The sequence below is a fragment of the Coenobita brevimanus genome, chromosome 71 (genome assembly GCF_032717465.1).
Source record: "Coenobita brevimanus isolate Jiangsu-jjx chromosome 71, ASM3271746v2, whole genome shotgun sequence".
Classification (NCBI taxonomy): domain Eukaryota; kingdom Metazoa; phylum Arthropoda; class Malacostraca; order Decapoda; family Coenobitidae; genus Coenobita; species Coenobita brevimanus.
In genome coordinates this window covers 54,521,702-54,540,283 of record NC_137024.1, presented here as the reverse complement: position 1 = coordinate 54,540,283, position 18,582 = coordinate 54,521,702, and the positions used below count along the sequence as shown (strand labels likewise).

Here is an 18,582-nt window from a genome sequence, read left to right as displayed (position 1 = left end):
TTAATCCCTTCAGTAAAATCGTCATTTTTAACTACTGCCAGATGATTTTGGTCTGTTCAGAAAGCATCCGATCTTAGGCTCTAAAAAAATAAATAGCTAACCTGTTTAGCAAGGACATTAATCTCCCTCAAAGTAGGCCCCTTCTGACTTGACACAAGTCACCCAGTGTTCTTTCAACAGCCTGAAACATTTTTCAAAGTCTGTTTTCATTATCTCCTGTAGGTGCTTCATTGCATTCACCGTGATCTGTTCTCCTTGATAAACATTGCTCATGTTGGAGTGTGCAAATCGCGATCCAGACTTTCTGAACACTGTTATAACTGGAAATGAGACTTGGGAGTATGGGTATGGCCCAGAAACCAAAGCACAATCATCCCAGTGAAAGTATGCAGGGTCATCTCAACCAAAAGAAGCACAGGAGGTCCGCAGTAAGGTGAAATGCACTCGCATGTTGATATTTTTTTTCCTGTGGTGCTCTACATCATGAATATGCACCAGAAGGTTGGCCTATCAACAAACATTACTATCTCGACTTTATTCATCGTTTTTGTGACACAGTTTGGCGAAAGAGACCAGACCTTTGGAACGTGACAAGTTGGAAGCTGCAACATGACAACACCCCTGCCCATTCTTCTCAACTGATTCAGAAATATTTGGCCATGCACGACATCCTGCAGTTCCGGCAGGCTCCCTGCTCACAAGACATGGCTCTGTGGGACTTTTGATCATTTGCCAAACTCAAAACTTCACTGAAGGGTTTCTAATTTGAGGCGAGAGAAGAGATCATGGTGACTGCAACTAAGCACCTGCAGGAGATACCGAAAACCGACTTTAAAAACCGTTTCAAGCAGTGGAAAGAACACTGGGCTACGTGTCAAGTCAGAAGGGGCTTACTTTGAGGAGGATTAGTGTCTTAGCTATTTAATTTTCTAGAGGCTAAGGTCGGATACTTTCTGAATAGATCTTGTATTTTGCTATGGAAAATCTGTGTTTTACTGACATTGGATATCCAACCATCAAAACACAAAGAACTGTGAAGCCATTTTTTTTCACAGCCTAAGGATTGCCAGCAAGAAAAAAAAAAAATTAAAATAAAATCCGCAACTGAAATGTCATAAATCATAATCATCAACAGCAGCATCAGCATCCAGACCTCCCATCTCAGCAGTTGGGGTGAGGTGGGGTCCAAAGACACTGAAAAACTTGACAGAATGAGATACAGCACTAATCATAGTTTGCTCAACTGAATGGGCCACATCCCCATTCACTCACCAATCAAGTCCATGGAACCAGGTTCCACCAGGCAAGCACAAACTTCTTCCACATATAGCTTCACATTCACTTATCTGACAGTCAATCTGACAACTGTACATGAATCATTTGCTCATTCAGTTTTGAAGGCTCCAACATGCTTGCATGCATCGGCCTTGGTCACCTAATGGCGGCTCTCCATGCAGCTTGATCTCCGGCGGCTTCCCTATTAAGTCCCTTATCCCTGAGGTCACATTCAATTACCTCGACCCAGGTCTTTTTCAGTCTACCTCTCGCAACCCTACCCCTAACATTAACACATCATTTGCACCCAATTATCATCCTCCATCCTCTCCACGTGCCCAAACCACCTCAATCTACCTCTCATCACAACACCAATACACTCTGGTCCTATCCTACTCCTCAACTCCTCCACTGTAAACCTAGCCCCCCCAGGCCTCAAGCTCAAGGACACACTGCACATCCGCCTAATCATTGTCATATCTATACATTTGAGTCTGCCAATATCCTCATCCTTTACTGCCCAAGTCTCACTACCATACGCATTACACTTCATACACATGCTGCATACAAAGATCCCTTAGCACAGAGAGAAAGCCCTCTCAATGTCAGGAGAGGCAACAGCTCCCCAAACTTCTTCCATCCACTCCTCACTCTAGCCACAGAGCTAGCTCCTGCCCCTCCTCCAGCACATAACATGTCTCCCAAATAACAAAACTCTTCCACACACTCGAGAGACTCACCTGCATGTTCAATCCTTTCACATCTGACAATTTCCACCTGCTCTACCCCCACACACCACACACATGAAACCAACATTATCTCGCAGTCTACCTTTAATACCACTATATCTCTTATGCACCCACTTATCACAGATGCTGCACAAGATGGAATTACTTCCCATGTCCTTGTGGCAAACTGCACATGGAAACTCTCCCTCATCTTTGAGAGTACTGCTACCAACCCTAGATACCATCACTTTTGTTTTATCTGCATTTATTCTTATACCATTGTGCCCCATACCATCTCTCCAATTCCTAAGTCTTTCCTTTGCCTCCGTTTCATTCTCTGTAGTCAACACCAAATCATCAACATACATATCCCATGGGAGTCCATTTGTGAAATTATGTGAGAGGGCTTCAAGTACCATGATAAACAACAAGGGGCTCAAAATTGACCACTGGTGCACACCAACATTCACAGAAAACTCATCACTCAAATCTCCATTCACCCTTACTTGGGTGCAAGCACCCACATACATGGCCATAACCACCCTAACCAGCTACTCCTTAATCCCACGCTTCCTCATTGCCGACTTCACCACCTCTCTAGGGACTCTGTCAAAGGCCTTCTCCAAATAACAAAAACAAAGTACAGTTCCCTTTTATCTCCTATATATTTTTCTTGAAGCTATCAAACAATGACCATGGCATCAGTGGTCCCTTTGCCTGGGATAAACCCAAACTGTATCTTACCAATATTCACTCTTCCTCTAATCATATTTTCTAGAACTCTCTCCATTACCTTCATTATCTGGTCTAAAAGCTTTATGCCTCTATAATTTCCTTTTTCCAGGGCAACACCCTTCCCCTTGCTCACATTTACAATTACACTCTTCAGCAATCATCTGGGGCAACACACTCGCATATAATCATATATATCAGGTCAGTGACTAACCTCACTCCTACATCTCCTGAGGCTTTCAGCATTTCAGCAGTTGACCCAGACACACCTGCTGCCTTCCCCATCTGCATCCTGTCTATTCCCCCACTCACAATACAGTAGCAGCATCAATCAAATACCAAGGGCCGAACACTGAATCTGCTGGCTCCAAATCTTCCCTGTCTCAGTCAAACTCCTCATTCAAAAACCTGCTGTAATGATCTCTCTATGCGTCTTTAATATCCCCACTGTTCACCACTACCCTTTCTTCATCATTCTTCACACACTGCTCACCTGTAATATCCTTATGCTCCCTCAAGTAAAAGCCTCTGTGACTCAGACTTTGTCCTCTTTTCTACCCCTACGCTTGACAGCAAAGTACTGTTTTCCTCTTTGTTGCCACCCTTCTTCCATTCCCAGAAAAGCCTTCTTTTCTCCTTAACTGCAACTTCTACACCCTCATCCCACCATGAAGTTACTTTTTGTCTTGGTGGGCCTCTTGTCCATCCCCATACTGAATCAGTAACTCTCAAGAGGTTGCTGTAAATAAATAAATGTATATAATAAATATAATAAGCTTACTGACATTTCCTAACATTACTGTACAGTCAGTATAAAAATATAGTGCTTTTAATAAGTGGACCCTGCAAGAGGGGAACAAGTCAAGAGAGCAGAAGAAATGAGTTACTTGAGAGGAGCATGTGGAGTGACATGGAGGGACAGGCTGACGAATGAAGAAGTGAAGGAACGTTGTGGGGTGGATGTGGATGTGGTTGAGAAGATTAGGAGAAATACACTGAAGTGGTTCGGACATGTGGAGAGAATGGAGAATGAAAGACTGACTAAGAGGGTGTATGTAGGTGAGGTAGAGGGAGGGGTAGACCGAGGATGAGGTGAAGGGATGGAGTTGAGAGGTATATGAGGGAGGGGAGGGTGAGTTGGGGGGAGGGTAGTCAAATGGTGGGTGACAGAGCGACTTGGAGGCATTTTGTCTGCGGCCACCCTTTGCAGGATTAGGGCGTCAGGCTATAGACAGATAATAAGCAATAACAAATAAGGCTGAATGTGAAGAACTATTTGGTTGAAGCATGGAATTCTGATCTTATTTATGCAAATGATAAGCCGCATATCATTTTTTTAAGGCATGTTTTTGGACAAATACTCGCACCATATCTGATGATATATATATTTTTTTTACAGGTAAAGAGCTACATACAGTGTGTGCGAGGTGGCAATGTAGGTACATCATATACTGCAAATGAAAATCTTTAATGGTAACTGCATTCATATCCACTGATGATATTGAATACTATATTGAAAGTACTGGAGTTATAAAAACTAAACAGAAAAGCAATGATCACAATGCTTCATGTTTGCTTTTAACAGACATCTCTACTGTACTGGAGTTCTCTAAGGTGCCAACATTTAACCAACATCAAAACCACCTAATTACTCCCCTACACTGCTGGAAATGATTATTAAAAAAAAAAAAAAAAAAAAAAAAAAAAAAAAAAAAAAGTAATATGACATGATTTAAATCACTTAAAATTTTTAGTTTACGACACTAAGGATCTGACACTTTCGTGCTCCATTTTCATATTATCTGGGCTGAATTATGAAACAGAAAACTGACTGGGCCTCAGTTTCACTTTTGTCAGTTAATCTATATCAATTCCTTCATGACTGGCAGCCATACTGTATACAGTGGTAAGATGGCTTAAGGAATACAGAACTGACATTCTAAAACTTTAATGTCATAAAAAAAAACTGTACAGGTACTCTGTACACTACAGTAAACCCTGTACATAATGAACTAATTTGGGTGAAGAGCTTATATATAAATTTAGAGCCTGTGCCTCATGCTAGCATCTGTAGGTTTTTCTATTTGTTGGCAGCTCTCCATGTGTCATGATCTTGAACCATTTCTCTATTCAGTCTCATATCCAATATTTGATAGTTGTCATAATTTATGAACCCTGGTTCATTATAGACTTAATTGAGTTCATTAGCTACACTGTGGTATCTTGAGCTGTTCATGTACTGTTTTAATTTTCTGTGGGTTTAATATGGTATTGAACAACTCAAGCCAATCTGTCACATGGTCTGTCCGTTGACTGGGTGCATCCACTATATTTATGTCTATCTATAGTCATATACCATGATCCCAGAAGGTGTAGCCAAAAATGAATCACTTCCATGTCACCCTGACCTCTGCCATTAGGCTGCCCCTTCTCCAGTGTACACCCCATTCACTCATATACTGTACAGTGCCTCTATATATATCACCATATACAATGAATCTTTCTCGGTATATTAGATTGTCTGACTTGGTCAAAGACTTTATTAGAGACATAATTCAGTACATACATACATCATCTAATCCTGTGTTGCCCTATAAGAAGCATAGGAGCCCAGGGCTAGGCAAGTTGGTTCTGACATTTAAGATGAGAGTGACCAGCCTCACACGTCCCTGAGTGCATTATGTGAGCAGTAAACCCCAACCATCCCTTGGATATAAACCTACACATGCTCAATCCAGTTGGAGAGCCTTAATTACACACTAAACCATCAGGCGTCATAGTTGGGTTATGTGGTTACCATCAGGCGTAGTAAATGGTTTCCTGGTGTCCTGGAAACCATTTGGCTTGTCACTCAGTGTAGTCACCCACAGACAGAAAGAAGAGGAAAGAAAGAAGGAAAGACAGAAGAGGAAGGAAGGAAAGATGGAAGGAAAAGAGGAAAGGGCAATCACCTGAGAGCACCACTACATCAAGTGATAACCAAGTTGTAGTGGTAGGTGGTGGCAACTAACATCCATTCACTTGATGTAGTGCTGCCTACTTCTTCCTTAGTCTTTATCGTTCTTTTTCTGTTCCTGCCCTCCTCTCTTCTCTTTTCTCCCATCTTTCCTGTCACTTCTTATTGCTTTTCTTTCCTTTACAGGTGGCTTTACATTGAGTGACGAGCCAAATGGTTTCCTGTAAGCCAAGAAACCATTTACAATGCTGGGTGGTAACCATATAACCAAACCATACGTGCTCCCTACGTGTCAACGAGTGGGTTGGTGGAGGGTTAATGCCCCTCCCCATAAAACAAATAACTCAAAGTCAAATGGCCACCCCTTACAGGATTATGGCATCTGGCAATAGATAGACAGAGAGTTTCATGTACTGTGCTTGAAATTCAGCGCCCTCTTACCTATACTGTCATTCACGCAGTCATGTAAAAATTACTTCAGCACCAAACTCTACAGTTTCTACTATCTCTCCTACCATACATTTCTTTGTCCTTAACACTCTCCTGTTACTGACCTGATAGTTTCTGAAACTTCTTCAGCCTAATGCCTAAGCTTACATCATTTTTTCCCAGCTGTGTAAAATAAAGCAGCTTTAAAAGATGGCAAGTATGGGAGAGTAAGAAGTTTACTACTTGTGGGAAGATGCTAATGCAACATGGCTCCTAGTAACCTGTAGGTGGAGGCTGGTAATGGTGGGTACGGGTAGAAACGGGTGTGATGATCTCCTTGTGGGCATGTGACACTTGACCCTTCATGACCTTCTTCCTCAATCGCTGCAAGATATAATTAAAGGTATTAATGAAATTATATTATTCTGGTGATCATTATCCTTATCCTGAACCTATTCTCATGTAAAGATAAGGTAAGGCAAGATCCAAAATCAAGGAATGAGAAAGTACAAGTGACAAATACGGGACATCCACCATCTACTCAATGTGGTGCTATCTTCATTTGAATCTACTCTAAGTAACAAGACAAATGGTGTCTCAAGAAACCCATTTACTGTGCTGGGTGGTAACCATACAAAATGGATGCCTGGTGGTCCAGTGGGTTAAGGCACTCCAAACAGTTGGGACAGGAGAGTATTTACATCCAAAGGGTGGCTGGGTTCTGGGGTTCATTGTTCATATATTGCAATTCAGAGGAGAGCATGGTTGGTCATACTACCTCAGTAGTGTAGCCCCAAGCCCCTATGCTGCTGATGCAACAATAAAGATTAGAATAATGTAGTGTAGCCCCAGGCCCCTATGCTTCTGATGCAGCAATAAAGATTAGACTATTGCAGTGTAGCCCCAGGCCCAATGCTTCTGATGCAGCAATAAAGATTAGATTATTGCAGTGTAGCCCCAGCCCCTATGCTTCTGATGCAGCAATAAAGATCAGATTATTGCAGTGTAGCCCCAGCCCCTATGCTTCTGATGCAGCAATAAAGATTAGATTATTGCAGTGTAGTCCCAGCCCCTATGCTTCTGATGCAGCAATAAGGATTGGATTACTGATGACATAAGAAAATTCTTTTACTTTCAAACCTCTTCCCAAAATAAGTAAAAAATAGCAATAAAATAAACCATTGCAATCAAGGATACCCTTCCAATTATACAATTCTGCTACTTAAGGCCATAGCAATATAAATATACTGGTATCTATCTATCTATCTAATATATATATATATATATATATATATATATATATATATATATATATATATATATATATGGCAGGGTGAGGAGTAATAATGTCCAGACAGCCTAAGTTTGCCCAATTCAATGGGCCATGCTTCCATTCATTCATCATTCTAGCCCACAGAATCCTGGCCCCATCAGACAGGGGGGGGGGGGGAATCTGTAACTTCAAATATACTTATCTGATAGAGTCAATCCAAATGCTGTCATGTTTATATATATATATATATATGGAGCCTCTGTGGTACAGTGGTAAAGTGTGCATTTTCGCACACTGGAGAGCGAGGGTTCGTGCCCCGCCAGGGTAAAAAACTTTGGGAGCGTTCTTCTGGCCATGTACTGCTTGGCAGACATCAGGGGCGCTGTAGTTGAACCAGTGTCGCATACTACAAAAAGTATGTTTGCACCCAGTCGGCTTGCGCGGACCGATTACACTTGGTTCACAGACTACACACACATCCAAAGCCAATCCAACACTACAATTACACTTATAAGCACTTCACACCCTACACACAATCTCTATCAGACAGCCTAAGCCACTTGGTAGAGATATGTTGGCTGTATCGTCTCCACTTTGGTTGGGATAGGCCGGTCCTGCTGTAGATACTCAAACTGCTGCTGCTGCTGCTGATATATATATATATATATATATATACACACACTGTATGTATATCAGAGCCTCTGTGGTACAGTGGCAGAGTGTGCTTCTCGCACGCTGGTGGATGCGGGTTCACCTCCCGCCAGAGTTGTAAAAACTTTGGGAAGCGTTCACCAAGTCACTTACTGCTTTGGGGGACATAAGGAGTGCTGTGGTTGAACCAGTGTCGCATACTAGTATGCCTGCACCCTGTCGGCTTAAGGCGGGCCGATTACACTTGGTTCACTACACGCACATCCAAATCCACTCCAACATTACAATCATACTCACAAGCACTTCTCACCCTACATACTGTCTTTACCAGACAGCCTAAGCCACTGGGTAGATATACATTGGCTGTATTGTCCCTGCTTTGGTAGGGATAGGCCGGTCCTGCAGTGGACATGCAACAGCTGATGATGATGATGATGATGATATATACAGTATATATCATCATCAACATCATCATCATCTGGACCTCCTTTCCCACCCTAGGGCACGGTGAGGAGCAGCAATGTCCAGACAGCCCAAATTTGCCCAATCCACAGGGCCACACTTCCATTCACTCAACATTCAAGCGCCCAGAATCCTGGCTCTATCGGATGCACCACAAACATTCACCACATTTTGTACCTTCACATAAACGTATCCGATAGAGTCAATCCGACGCTGCCACATTAAAAAGGGGTGCCAAATCCCTGACCATGCACTTTTCCTCACAACATCCAGCCAGCTCAATCTCTTGTCAGTTCCCTAGCCTCACAGACTTCCAAACCTCTCTTCCTCACACGCTCATCTACCATATTTCTCCACCTTCTCCTTGGCCTACCTCACCTCCTCCCTCCTTCAAATTCGCTCAGATATACCATTTTCACCACTCTATTGTTATCCATTCTCACCACATGACCATACCATCTCGGTACACTCTCTTCGATTCTGGTGTCCACTGACTTCCTCACTTCACATCTTTCATGAATCACATTATTTCATATCCTATCCACCCTCTGTATTCCACATACATTCCTCAGCAATCCCATCTCCATTGGTCTTACTCTTGACTTTTCATTTTCATGCCACACCACAGTCTCTAATCCATATGTTAAAGTTAGCACTAACACTCCTTCATATAAGCCTCATGCAGCTGCAACAGTCAAAGCCTCTGTTTCTTATCAAGGCCTTCATTGCACCAGCTACTTTTCTTCCTTGTGTCACTCTACTTTCAGCTTCTTTTGCACATTTTCCTCTCTTTTCTATCACTGTACCCAGGTATTTGAACTCCCAAACCAATTCCAGTCTCTCCATTCACTGTAACATCACACTGGGAGTCACCTTCTCTCTCAATAATATATATATATATATATATATATATATATATAAACTTTCCAACATCCATCCAATTTCTATTCCACGGTACTATGCCCAGACTGCGATACTATGCTAAGAGCTGTGGTGGACTGGAATTCATCTTGCAATGTATGTGCCCTAAGTCTAGGGTTTGAACCCATGCTAAGGTTCGTTCATTTTCATTTCATTTATAAAGGTTCCAACATGCTTGAATGCATCAGGCTTGGTAAACTAACGGCAGCTCTCCATGAGGCCCAATCTCTGGCAGCCTTTCTATTCAGTCCTTTATCCCTGAGGTCACACTCAATGACCCTGTCCCAGGTCTTTTTCAGTCTGCCTCTCACAACTCTACCCTAAATGTGTGGACATTTAAAGTGTGTGCTGATGTTATGTCTTTTCATATGCTTGTGCATGTTTTCACCCTGCTGATGCCACAGTACCAATGACATAAAACTCTGACACAAACAGTCATCCCAGCAGTTCAAATTATCCATGCATGGCTTCCAATAAATGGCCATGCCCCATTTGTAGGTCACCATTATAGTGAAGAGTTCATTGTGGTTATTGCTCTCCCACTGGGGAGATCCAGTCCATCAGTGAACTTAATACAGAATTATACAGATATGGAAGCAGATATCAAGTTCACCTGGCTGTAGAGTTTTGCCATCAGTCTGTTGGTGTGTCTCTCAGCACATCGTTGCTGCCGTACAACTGGACATCCAGATTCAGGCAGTAGGCTGTACAAGCGCCGATTCTGCTCTCGAATGTCCCGATATGTAAACAGTGGTGACAAATCTATAAGGCAGAAGAAAGTAGATCTATAAGGTACAAGAAAGTTTGTCTCATAAGATTCAGCAGTAAAAAATAAAAAGCTTAGCCTATTACTGGTACACTGGCAAAATTAATGTTCTAAGTTATCAAATTCTAAATGTATGGTGCTGGCACTGGCACTTGTTGGCACCCATGGATGTTGGTGGTACTCAAGAGGTTAAGTTACTTTATGCTAGGCAGAGATTTCCCCCATTTCCAAGGGATATCTCTTGTACCATAGTTTCCATACTATATGAGTACATACTCTTCACAGCATTCAACAACTTCCCATTTACTCCATATATTCTTAATATTTTCCACATTGTTTGTCTATCCACTCTGCCATATGCTTTCTCCAAATCCATTTAAGCCACTTACAACTTCTTTCCCTTCTTTAGAAACTTTCCCACTAAAGACCTAAGGATGAATATCTGACCTAAACAACCTCTACCCTTCCTGAAACCTCCCTGTTCTCCCCTAATTAATTCCTCTGTTATTTCCTTAACTCTGTCAATAAGTATCCTGCCATATACTTTTCCTATTACACTATGAAGACAAATGCCCCTACAATTACCACACACATCTTTTTCCCCTTTTCCTTTGTACAGAGGAATAATTATACCTGACTTCCAATCCTTGGAGACTCTACCTTCCTCCCAGGCCAATCTGCACATCTTCCATATCCATATACTACTATCTCTCCCCTGTGCTTCTGCATTTCACCACACACTCCTTCAATTCCTGGGGCTTTCCCCATGATGATAATCTTCACTGCTTCCACTACTTCCATCCTACTGATCTCTTCCACCCTTCTCACCTCCCTCCTTCTACCAGCCTTTCCCCAGCCACTTATACTTGCATTACTTTCATTCTTTGTGTTTAACGGTTCCTTAAAGTGTTCTCTCCATCTGCTCACTTCTTCTTCCTTCTCCACTATCAATCTACCATTTTTATCGTTCACTCCCCTACTAACTTCTTTATTACCTTGTCTAACTCTCTTTATCTCCTTCCAGAACATTCTCTTACATTCCCTCCACTTTACATTCAAATTCCTTCCAAATTCCTCATCCACTCTCTCCTTACCCTCTCTTTCTAATCTTTTCACCTCTCTCTTCCTCTCAACATATAACTCTCTCTTCCATCTCTCTACTTCCTCCATGCATCTACTTCCCATTCACTCACTAAATGTTTTCTTCTTTTGTGCCACAGCTTGTATCACCTCTTCATTCCACCATGCTGTGCCTTGCATCCCCTTACACCTTCTCTTCATCCCACACACTACTGTACATCACATGCTGCACAGATTATTTTCTGTGAATATCTTGCACACACTTTCCACCTCCCCCATCTGCTCCAAATCATATTTACCCAATCGCTCCTCCACTTCTCTCTTCTATTCAGCCTTTTTTTTTTTCACCCTCTTGCAATCTTTCTACCCTTGTTGTATGAACTACTTCCTCCTGTCCTGCCCTCCTTCTATTCCTCCACTGCATTTGAACCTTGACTTTCACCACCACCAAGTGCTGGTTAAAAAAATCCACTCCTCCAATCTCTGCATGCTCTACATCCATTACATACCTTCTCATTCTCTTATCCACAAGCACACATAATCAATCATTGCCTTCCGTTCATTCAATTCACCATGCACCCTTCTCATCACTCGCCATGCATACCTGTGGACCAATTTGTGCCTAACGATGATACTGGCTATTACCAACCTCCTCCCCACATAAATGTCCACTAGGGCATTGCCATTCTCATCCACTTCTGCAGGCACACCCCACTCACCAACTACTCCATCCACCTTCAAATTCCCTAAGTTTCCATTCATATCCCCAACCAAAAACACTCTCTCATTCCCCTCAAACTTTTCCATGCATCCTCCACATTTGCCCAGAACTCTTCTTTCATTCTGCTTGCATAATCTTGCGTTGGCACATACACACACACACGATTGCCCAGGTTTGTAATCCTACTCTCAATCTTGCCCACACAATCCCTGAACCAACTGATCCATACTCTCTTATATTCTCCTTCCATCCCTTGCACACAACAATACGTACATCTTCTTTGTCCTCTCATTCTCACCTACTCCCATGCATATACCCCATCCATACTTCCACTCTCTCACACTCTCGCCTCTCCATTTAGTCTCAGTTAATCGACATACAGTATATCCACTGCATCCTCAAGCACCTGGACAATCTCTTTCTTTCATCTCATCATTCACACCCCTTACATTCCGTGTTGCAATCCGAACCAACTCCTTAGTCCGGTCCTTGGTCATCACCTGTTTGTTCGTCCTGGTCTGAGGCGTCGTTTTTGTATTTTTAATTACAGTAGTTGTTTTCCAGGGAGGGGCACTAACCCTCAACCAACCCACTTGCTGACACACAGGGAACATATGGTTGCTGGTCATATGGTTACCATCCAGCGTATGAACTGATTTCTTGGTTTACAGGAAATCATTTGGCTCGCCACTCAATGCAGAGCTACCCCGAAACAGAGTGGGTGGATGATGGGCCCCCCCAACAACCTCTCAATAAAGGTACAGCGGTAAATTCTGAAAAGTCTCAACAATAGGAACATGACTATACTGGTTTAACTGTACTCTTTTTCATCTGTCATAATCATGCTGGATGCTCTTATTCAAACAAAACTGCAGAGTAAAAGACAACCTTCTGTAGAGCAAGTCTGGTGATTTTAATGGCTAATCTCATATCAACACTGACCGGGTTTGTAGAGGAAGCGTTGAAGGGTGGATGGGGTTTGGAGGTTGGGTGGAATCTGTGCCACTAGCTCATGGTTACGGCTTTGGTTTGACTGACGCATCTCCTTCTTCAGTCGGATCAAAGCACGCCTGTCTCCTGCTTCTCGTATATAACCAGGCCTTGCACGTGCCAGGGCCTCCTGCACAATGAAATCAAAAGCCTTTAAAAACACAAAAGGATAGGAATGACATGCAAGATATCTTTATATACAACAGTAACTACAGTACTAAAGGGAGGAGGAATACAAGTAAGTTTGTAAAGTGTAAAGTGAGGGAAACAATTGATGAAATTACTGAATGTACAGATTAACAGATAATGCTGGTACAGTACTTACTCTGATAAGATTAAGATTGCATCTTATTTACTGGTATCTGCCACAATGTCATTTAGAATTCACTACCACAGCTTTCAGCATGCTACAAATACTTTAACAATTACACCTCCCAAAAGGCATAGTAGTAGTTTATACACATAGTAGCAATGTATATAAATTGTGCAACTCTATCAGATATGTTTATGTGAAGCTACAGAACGTGGTGAATGTTTCTGGCGTATCAGATAGAGCCAAGCTTCTGGGGGCTTGAATGATGAGAGAATGGAAGTGTGGCCCATTGGTGTGGGCAAATTTAGGCTGTCTGGACACTGCTACTCCTCACACTGCCCTAGGGTGGGAAAGGAGGTCCAGATGATAATGATGATAAAGAAAAACACCCTGTAACAACACTGAAAATGAGTACACAAATGTGCAGGTACAATATATTTCTATGAATTAAAAAATCATCAATATATTCCTAATCCTATTTCCCTCTAAGATGGAATGGGAGGGATCCATAAATAATGCACAAATATAGGAGGACCATTAACTGACTGTTTGTAAAATGGATCATGCATCTGTTCACTTCTCATTCAAGCCCTCAAAGTTCTTGGTCCGACCTCACAGGCTACGTGATCCAAACAGGGAACCAAAGAAACAATAGGGAAATCCTAGGAAACATTCTGAAGACCTAAGAAGGGGATGAGGGCCACCAACCCTCTGGTCCTTAACCATGGAATCCACATGTCACATGCACATCTGACAGTCTGTTACAGTGGATCAATGTAAAGTGACCAGCAGTGTGTATACTAAGCAGCTGTTAGTGACCATAGTGCTTGTCAAATATACGAGAAAGGCATGGTGTAAAAATGTACAGGTAATTACATGGGAGGTCTCTGATAAATATGGGAGGTGTGAGGAAGGGGTAAATAAGATAAGGCAGGTATACTAGGCTCTGATAGCTAGAAACATATAACCCTGATATTTTCAGTGACCTGAAAGAACCTAAAAGCACTGAAACAGTCCAGAACTGATCTACTTATGCCTAAATATGGATATAATGAACCACAGTCAATATAAATTAATCCTAATATGCATGTGCATGGTTGGACCTGGACCGATTTAACTAGATATGAATGGCCGTGAAGTGAAATGACTAAAATGAATGGACCATGTATCCTAAATGGGCCTATCTGACCTTGAATGACCTAACTACCCATGAACCGCCCGGACTAAGCAAAAACAAATGTGACAGGCCTGACTGGACCTCCCTGAGAACTACTAAAGTAGTTCTATTCTGAACTAAGCTGACAAATATGAAGCAACCTGAAAGGACCTGCTGACTAATATAGTCCTGAACTGATTTACTTAAGTCTGAACATGGCTGAAATGTACTAGAATATCTAGAATGGATGTGAGCGAACTGGTGACTGGTCCTGGCTGGATGTGAAGACCTTGTACAAATCAAACTGGGCTGAATGTTCAAACATACTTGAGTTGAACGAAGTAGCCAAACTTGGATAAATGTGTAGGATGTGAATGGAGCTAAATGCATCTAAATGGGCCTCATGAGATCTGAACTGCCCTAAAATGACCTGACTACTGTAGATGGAAGTGATGAGTCTGACTGAACCTGACGTGGCCCTAATAAACTGGAATTGCTAGCTATAACTCATCCTAAACTGGTCTTGGTGGACTAGAAATGACCTGACTGGACCAGAATAAACAAAATAGACCTTGATTGTTCTTATTACATCTGAACATGGCTGATAAAATATATACATAATAAAAATAAATAAATAAATAAATAAACACAGTAAATAGACAGATACAACAGTACTTGCAGTGACCTGAACTGACCAATGGATATACACAAGGAAAACTAAATGCCAAGTCCACAGCCATTTTTCTGTTATGCTAGATGACATTACTGCTGGCCGAAAGCTACGATGACATGATGCAAAAACAAAGTTAATGAAAACACTTGTTCATGTACACAAGTCCTTTATATATCTGTTAACCAGATACCTTGTGCAAATAGTGTTTAGAGAATTCTCCTGTTGCCAACTTTTGTGCTTATTTATTCCTCTTTGTCTGTCCTACAAACCATGTTTTCTTAATGAAAATAAGTATTGATAATGATGATGACTATCCCAAACAAGTAAGCAAAATTACCTCAAATATCACGAAATTCAGTATTATTTCAGACTGCTAAAAACTGCCCATACATCAAATTTGTGAAAAGTTTGTCTTCATTTCCATAATCCAAATATGAGGATATACAATACAGTATATGGGATGCCATCATCACATCAATCTCTGATGTCTCTCTTTCTGTCTTTTTTTATGGCATAGGGTGGTATAACAAAACACTCACAGACAGAAATCACTAACAGCTACTTCATTAACTGTAATTAACATGTCATACCTGGAGTGAAAGATTGTCCTCAGTCGTCTTCTTTGGTGGCAGTCCCACACTCATAGTAATGGTTGTATGATGTGGATGGAAATTCTCTTTATTTTCTAGGGGAATATCAAACTTAACAGGCTTTTTGCATTTGATGACACATGTTCTCACATCTGTTTGGCCAGCAACTGCTCTATGATGCACAGCTGTCAGTGAGTCAGATGCGTATGTATTTGTGATAGATGTGAACTTTACTTGATTGCCACTTGTATACATCATCTGATTCCTGGGTCTCCTCATTGCATCTGAATCCTCATTCAGCTCTGAAGTGGCCGGCAGTTCATGTCCTTTCTTCTCAAAATGGAACTTGCTATAACTATCTATATGTCCTTCATTTTTCCTCGATCTTTGACCGGGAGGAGGTGGGACAATGAATACTGGATACTCTGCTCTCTTGACCTGCAACGACTCTTCAACTTGAACTGCATTAACATGTGCAGATTCTGTTCCTTGATATGCTGGGTGCTGTAGCTGATTAACCTGATCTTCACTGAGCTGTGTACCATCATGCTCTCCTCTACTGTCTCGTCTGATTTTGTTTTCGACCTCATTCTCAATTTCAGCCTCTCCAACCTCCCCTGTGCTTGTGGATTCAGAACTCACACTGTACCTTGAGGAAAGGCTTTTGTCCCTACCAGTGTCAGGCAAAGAAGAATATTCACTTCTGCTTGTACCTTCAGGTCTGTCTTCACTCTCAGTTTCTGGTTCTCCACCTCTTCTTCTGTTAACCACATTTTTAATATTTCCATACTTCATTCCACTAATCTTCTCTCTCTCAAACCCTTGAGTACATGCTGAGGCTTTATGGTTTAGATTAGGTTGAACTCTGTCTCTCCTTGTCCCTGACCGTGGTCTCCTGTGGTCTAAAATGTGTTTCTTCTCTTTTGAATAGCCAGCATCAGCTTTTCTCCTTTGGTCAACAGTCTCCTCCTTTGCACTTCTGTTGTCTGAGATGACTGATTTTTTATAAGGTTTGGTATGGGATACTTCTCTTGAAGCATCTTTGATCCCTGATTTACTTTTCTTTTTTTTTTCATCTTGCTGCCTCTGTGCACAGAAGTTTTCCCGTTCCTCTGTAATTTTCTTTGTCACCCTACTTGATCTGCCCTTGGATGAACTGTTAACATTGTTGTCATTGCTGTCTGTAATCAGGTCATTCTTGGCTGAGGTTGCACAAGCCTGGTTATGGCTACTAACACTTGTGCTTTTTTCTCTGGTAATATCAGGCTTTAAACTTGCCTGATTTTCAAGCTGCTCTGTATTTTTTCCTCTACAGCTTGTAGTGGTTGTGGTGGTGGTGGAATGTGTTGGAGAACTACTGCTACTGCCACTACCAGCACTACTCACAATTCTCATTTTCCTCGATGGATATAATAATGAGTCACCGGTCTGTATCCCCACTTCTGAACCAAATAAACGGATATTCTCAGTACTGGGGAACATCTGCCCAAAATCATGTTTATCAACTAAGGGGCTTCTCTGAGCTGAAGAGGAGGAACTGGAGGTGGTAATGGTATCCTTCTTCTGAAGGGAATGTGGAACAGTACTCCTATCACCCTTCTTGCCTGTCCTTTTTCCTACTTGACTTTTATCTCTCGACTCCCTTCCATCTCCCCTCCTTGATATATGGGTATCAGATGCTCTTACCTCATCCTCTGATACTGTCCATGCAGAATGGGATTGCCTGCTACTGTCAGGCATTCCCATTATTCCTAAATCATTACTGTTTCTGCCTGCACTATGGAGCTTCTGCCTTGCAACTGGGGAAACTTCTGTGCTGCTTTTCTGAGAGGAGTGTGCATCTGGTACTTGAAAGGTGCGTGCCTGTTGACCTGGACCTTCCTCTCCTCTGGGTTCTTCTCGTTTAAGACTCTTTATTTCTGAAGATACTGATATCTGCTTACCATTCCTGGACTTGTGCTTAGTCTCCTTGGATCTTCGCAGAAACTGGCGTGATTTTTCTTCCACGGATGCCAGCTTCCATACCTCCTCTTCCATCTGCCCAATAGTGGATGCTCGAGAATTTGTTAGGTCAGAGCTGACCAGACTTGTAGTGGCCCGAGGAGAAGAAGTATGCGATTCACCTGTGGCTCGACTTGATGTAACTCTTGACCCATGTGGCTCTCTGGTATCTGAGCCAGTGGCCTGACCAACTGGTCGACTTGCTCGCCTCTGACCATGAAGTGCTTTATCTGAGTGGTGGTGACTCGTTTGTTCACTGTAGTCACTGGATGCTAAGCTGCTCATCCCAGTCCCTGTAATAGACAAAGTACAGTGTGTCTAGTACTGTAATTAATTACAGTATCTTTTCATGCAGCAGTTCACCTAAATAATGATATTGTTTAAAGACAACATAAAAATTGCTGTTTATTATTAATGTATCCAAAACTGTATTCTGTATACCATTCCAGAACATGAAAGAAATAAAAAATTATATCATTATTCACTAAATAAATGATTCATTATAATGCATAACCATCATCATTACCTGTGCTGTACTGTACTGTTATTTGCACTTACCGGCAGAAATTTACAGCTCTAGAGCTTTCATTTTGTTTCGTTTCATTTTTGAAGGCTCCAACATGCTTGCATGCATTGGCCTTAGTCACCTAATAGCAGCTCTCCAGGCTGCTCAATCTCTGGCAGCTTCCCTATTTCGTCCCTTATCCCTGATAATCACACTCAATGACCTTGTTCCAGGTCTTTTTCGGTCTACCTCTTGCAACCCAATTCCCAACATTAACACTTCTCACTTTCTGCACCCATCATCCCCCATCCTCTCCACATGCCCAAATCGCCTCAATCTACCGTGCCTCTCCTCATCACA

The 18,582-nt window shown here is 42.0% G+C and overlaps 1 protein-coding gene across 1 annotated transcript in view; it reads right to left on the bottom strand.

Moving 5' to 3' along the window:
• Nucleotides 1–6,283: 6,283 nt before the first annotated feature.
• Nucleotides 6,284–18,582, bottom strand: part of LOC145406783 (uncharacterized) — a 30,301-nt gene continuing 18,002 nt past the window's right edge. The window contains exons 8-11 of the mRNA XM_080277880.1: nt 15,717–18,010; nt 12,937–13,114; nt 10,041–10,189; nt 6,284–6,504 (exon numbers count right to left, since the gene is read on the bottom strand). Coding sequence (XP_080134006.1) covers nt 6,394–6,504; nt 10,041–10,189; nt 12,937–13,114; nt 15,717–18,010 — 2,732 coding nt within the window. The 3' untranslated portion in view covers nt 6,284–6,393. The remainder of the gene's footprint in view (nt 6,505–10,040; nt 10,190–12,936; nt 13,115–15,716; nt 18,011–18,582) is intronic.